Consider the following 3,978-nt stretch of genomic DNA (forward strand, 5'->3'; position numbering starts at 1 on the left):
ACTTCTGTTTCAACTTCTGCTTTATTACCACATGAAAACAAGAGAGACTTGTGCAAGCTCAAGAAAAAACATATGATGGGTTTTACTTAAATTTGATCGGCAAATACGCCTGCTCAATAAGCCAAGTATAACAAACACTTGATTTGAACAAAACAAGGATATCCTTATCTAAGTAGAACACACCATGCAAAGAACAAGGATTCATCCAAATTATAAGGAAAATAGTGGGACTGAGAAAATAACAGAGGAAATGGACTTGAACATGTTCAGGTTTCCAGCAGTCATATTACAAAGATGGGCCACATAAAAGTCAACGGTCTCTCTTGTTTTCACGAGTTTAAGGCTATAAAAATATAATACTTCTAATGTCTGCCTAAGAGGACTTGAAAAGATAAATTCAACTGTTACGCAATTACAAGACCAGGAAAAGCAACAGCACTTTTTTTCACGAGCTTCAGGCTTTCAGCCAATGGCGACACTGTCAGAATGTTGGAGCTGAGCTTCACTCACAATCCTTTGGAGCAAACAACACCCTCACGAAGAACTGGCCATAGTCCAAGATTGAGTCATCAGGAGAAACAACAGGTCCAACATGTTCATCTTGAAAAGTCCACTTGAACACTGAACCGTTCACTTCTAAAAAAACATGCAGTTCTTCATTTGCTTTCACCGCGACAACATGCTTGAATAGTTTTTCCTCACCAAATAATTTGTCATCAAACAGCACAACCCCACGAAGAGGATAGTTATCATATTCGGTGCTAAAAGCAGTGAACAACACATGGTGAGGATGGCTGACCTTTGCATATACTTGTATTACAGCCTCAACACTTTCTGAAAGGACTATATATTTCAAGTCCAAATTGCAATTATCACCAGAAATCCGTTCATAAAGCATGAGATCAGCTTCAGTCCGTACATCAATCTCAGCATATGCAGAAAGTAGTTGCTTGTCATCTGATTCATCCCCTTCTTTCTTTACCCAAAGATCAACTTCTACTAAAGCCTTATCCAACAAATACATTCCTCGACAAGGGCTACAAAGTGGTATGACAAAGGAACCCTAGGATTTAACAGCTTGTTAGAACTAATAAGTAATGTCCACTTCCACATACATTAGCATGTATCAACACAACAAACTCAGTAAGATATACTTGCACATGTTCAAATCAACTATTCAGTGATACTCCCATCTTGAGGGTGCTTTTTTTTTTACATATGTTGTACATAATGCAAGACATGCAAGTTAATGCAACTGTGTCCGTTTTATCAATTGCTCAACATTTATGACATATCAGATTAGATTACCACTAGGGACCTCACAATAATTACCCAATGCCCCTCTACTATCCAGCTGATTGGGAGTTATAACCGTCTTAATTGCACATGTGTAACAAAAAATCGACAAAGAAATAGAGTAATTGTCTATATTGAAGTATATTAACAAGATGACCAGTTTTGTATGTTGGTGGTAAAAGTATAATCATATCCAATTTTGAGAACTGGTCTGATGGCTTTATGTGATCATCTATCTAATGCTTAACAACATAAAAGCAGACCTTTTGAACATGGAGAAACAAATTAACCTGACCTCTCACACATCTTTTAATAGATGCGAGTAATGAAGGAGACAAATCAAAGAACCAAACTGACATAAATATCAGTGTTTTAATAATACATCAATCAACCATTTCCGAAAGAAAAACAAGCATACTATCTTCAGGAGGAAAGGAAGTCTTAATTACCTTCTTTTCAATCGTGACAGCGTCATCCCTGGGACGGTTAAAGACGTAGTTCCGTCGCGGGTCCAAGTAATCCCGAATGGCAAATATTCCATACACACTAATGGGATACAAGGGTTCAAAGCTTGATAGACGCATGCAGAATAATTGTAGCATATAACTTGGTGTGCGCTTTCCAAGAGTTGATGGGGCTGCAATTATTTAGTGAGAACAAAAGCAAGTTATTATTTTAGTGAAAACAAAAGCAAGTTGGTAACACAATACATAGATATCTGACCTACTTATAAAGGTTGGAGTTGTGCACTACCCACATGTGGGACTAGCAATATTCCAAGAGATATAAATAAACAAATGTAACTTTTACTAGGTGTGAGACCTATTCCAAATAAACAAATACACTGCTACCCTAGTGTGAGAATAACACTCTTGTAAAAACAAAAATTATAAATGCAACTATGCCTCCAATTCAAAATTATGGTCTTTGATTTTAGTTACTCTGCCCAACCAATTCTTCGGTTCTATGTCATAGCAGAAGAGGGCAAACAAATTAGGCGAGAGATGTTGTCCTCCTACCTAATCTACGATATTGTGCATTCAACTTACTAGTGCCCATTATCCTATGTTCCAAATTCAAAATGTATCTGACTATAAATCTTGCAAAGGACCTACTACGGTCGCTCGAGACTCTTTAGCGACTGCAACATGATTTTTTATTACATTCACACTCTTTTTAATTGTGAACCATGCAACAGCCGCAAAACACCAGTAATTCCTCATCTTTTTATGGTTTCATAGCAATGCACAAGCATTGTGCTAGTCAGTATATCACAACGGCAGATGAATTAATTACTAGGAATGAACGAATGGCAAACAACACTTACTGGTAGAAGTGTCATGGGTCCTGTAGACACGATGGTGGCAGTTGAGCCCAAGGACGCAGGCACCTGTTGCGTCAGGGAACACTCTCATGGGATAGACGGGGCAAGGAGGAGCATCATCATCATCATAATCATACTCATAATCATCATCATAAACTCCCAGAGCCATAATCTCGCTGCACAGCTTCTCGTGTTCTTTAAGCTGTTGGGAGTACCTATGTACCCATTTGTCATCTATGTCATCTGCTTGGCTCTTGGGGTAGAGCTTTCCTGAAGAATTGATGTAGAACAGCTCAGCAGATAAATATATATTTTTTGTTTCATCTGTTGAGAGAATCAGCAGCTACCTGGACAGTTTGTCTCGGCTAGTATCACTTGGCAATTGCCGCCGTCGTCTTCATAATCGCTGCTCTCCTGTGTGCTACCATCGCCTTCTTCCCCTCCTACAGAATCAATCAATTTAAATCAAGGATCTATGGATACTTAACAACATCTATCTGTAGGGAGAATTGGCTACCTTGTTCATCATCGTCATCACTGCCCTCCTCTCGCGCGCTCCAGGTGCTCCAGACGTCATCGCTGTCCTCCTCCCGCGGGAACATGAGGTCCAAGGCACGCCTGGCGACTTCACATGGATCTGAATCTGCTGCTCGGTGACAATAGACAAATAAATATTTGATCAACGAATAATTGAGTTGGCGGAAACAATATCAGTAAGAGGAATTCCAGTGAGGCATGAACAGAGGAAGAGTGGAGATGCATGATATACGCACGGGTGCTCATGCGCGCCGGCTGGTCATGGAGTTCGGCAACCTCCACCCCGTTCCGCCGGTCGCCTGGGTCTTCCGGGTAATCCCAATCGGCGCTAGCGTCGGGGTAGTGGGCGCTGTGATACGACAGGTTCCTCGATCCAAGGAAGACTTGCTCCTCCGCCGATGCCATCAACACGGCGGCGGGTTCCTTGGCGACGGCGCGGCGGCGGCGGCGGCGGCGTGTTGGGTCGGGACAGGTTAGGGATTTCTGCTCGCGGTTGCGGGGTGTGGGGAATTGGGACGTTTTTTTCTTTTTCTTTTTCTTTTTCTTTCGAGGTACATGGAACATGGAACGGGTTATAAACGTGGCTGCCTGGATAGGGCCCAAGGCCCGGCCCGGTTGCGTCTGCTTCGCGCCTCAACTGTTCCCATTTTTTGTTTTTTCGGAGAGAGAGTCTCAACTATTTCGAGATTTCGAGAAAAGTTCTGATTCTCGGAATCACGGATCCAAAAAATGTTCACCGAATTCAAAAACAGTTCTCGAATTCGAAAAATGTTCGCGATTTCAAAAGGAATTAATATTTTTTTAATTTGATGAACATATTT

General features: G+C 41.3%; 1 protein-coding gene across 1 annotated transcript; it reads right to left on the reverse strand.

Moving 5' to 3' along the window:
* Positions 1-239: 239 nt before the first annotated feature.
* Positions 240-3,661, reverse strand: LOC119318122. The gene is made up of 6 exons (XM_037592648.1): positions 3,394-3,661; positions 3,138-3,266; positions 2,968-3,063; positions 2,624-2,890; positions 1,746-1,933; positions 240-1,063 (listed from the first exon to the last, which is right to left on the reverse strand). Exons 1-6 carry the CDS (start codon positions 3,560-3,562, stop codon positions 503-505), a joined length of 1,410 nt encoding a protein of 469 aa, XP_037448545.1. The 5' UTR covers positions 3,563-3,661; the 3' UTR covers positions 240-502.
* Positions 3,662-3,978: the final 317 nt, after the last annotated feature.

This window comes from Triticum dicoccoides, chromosome 1B (assembly GCF_002162155.2).
Source record: "Triticum dicoccoides isolate Atlit2015 ecotype Zavitan chromosome 1B, WEW_v2.0, whole genome shotgun sequence".
NCBI lineage: Eukaryota > Viridiplantae > Streptophyta > Magnoliopsida > Poales > Poaceae > Triticum > Triticum dicoccoides.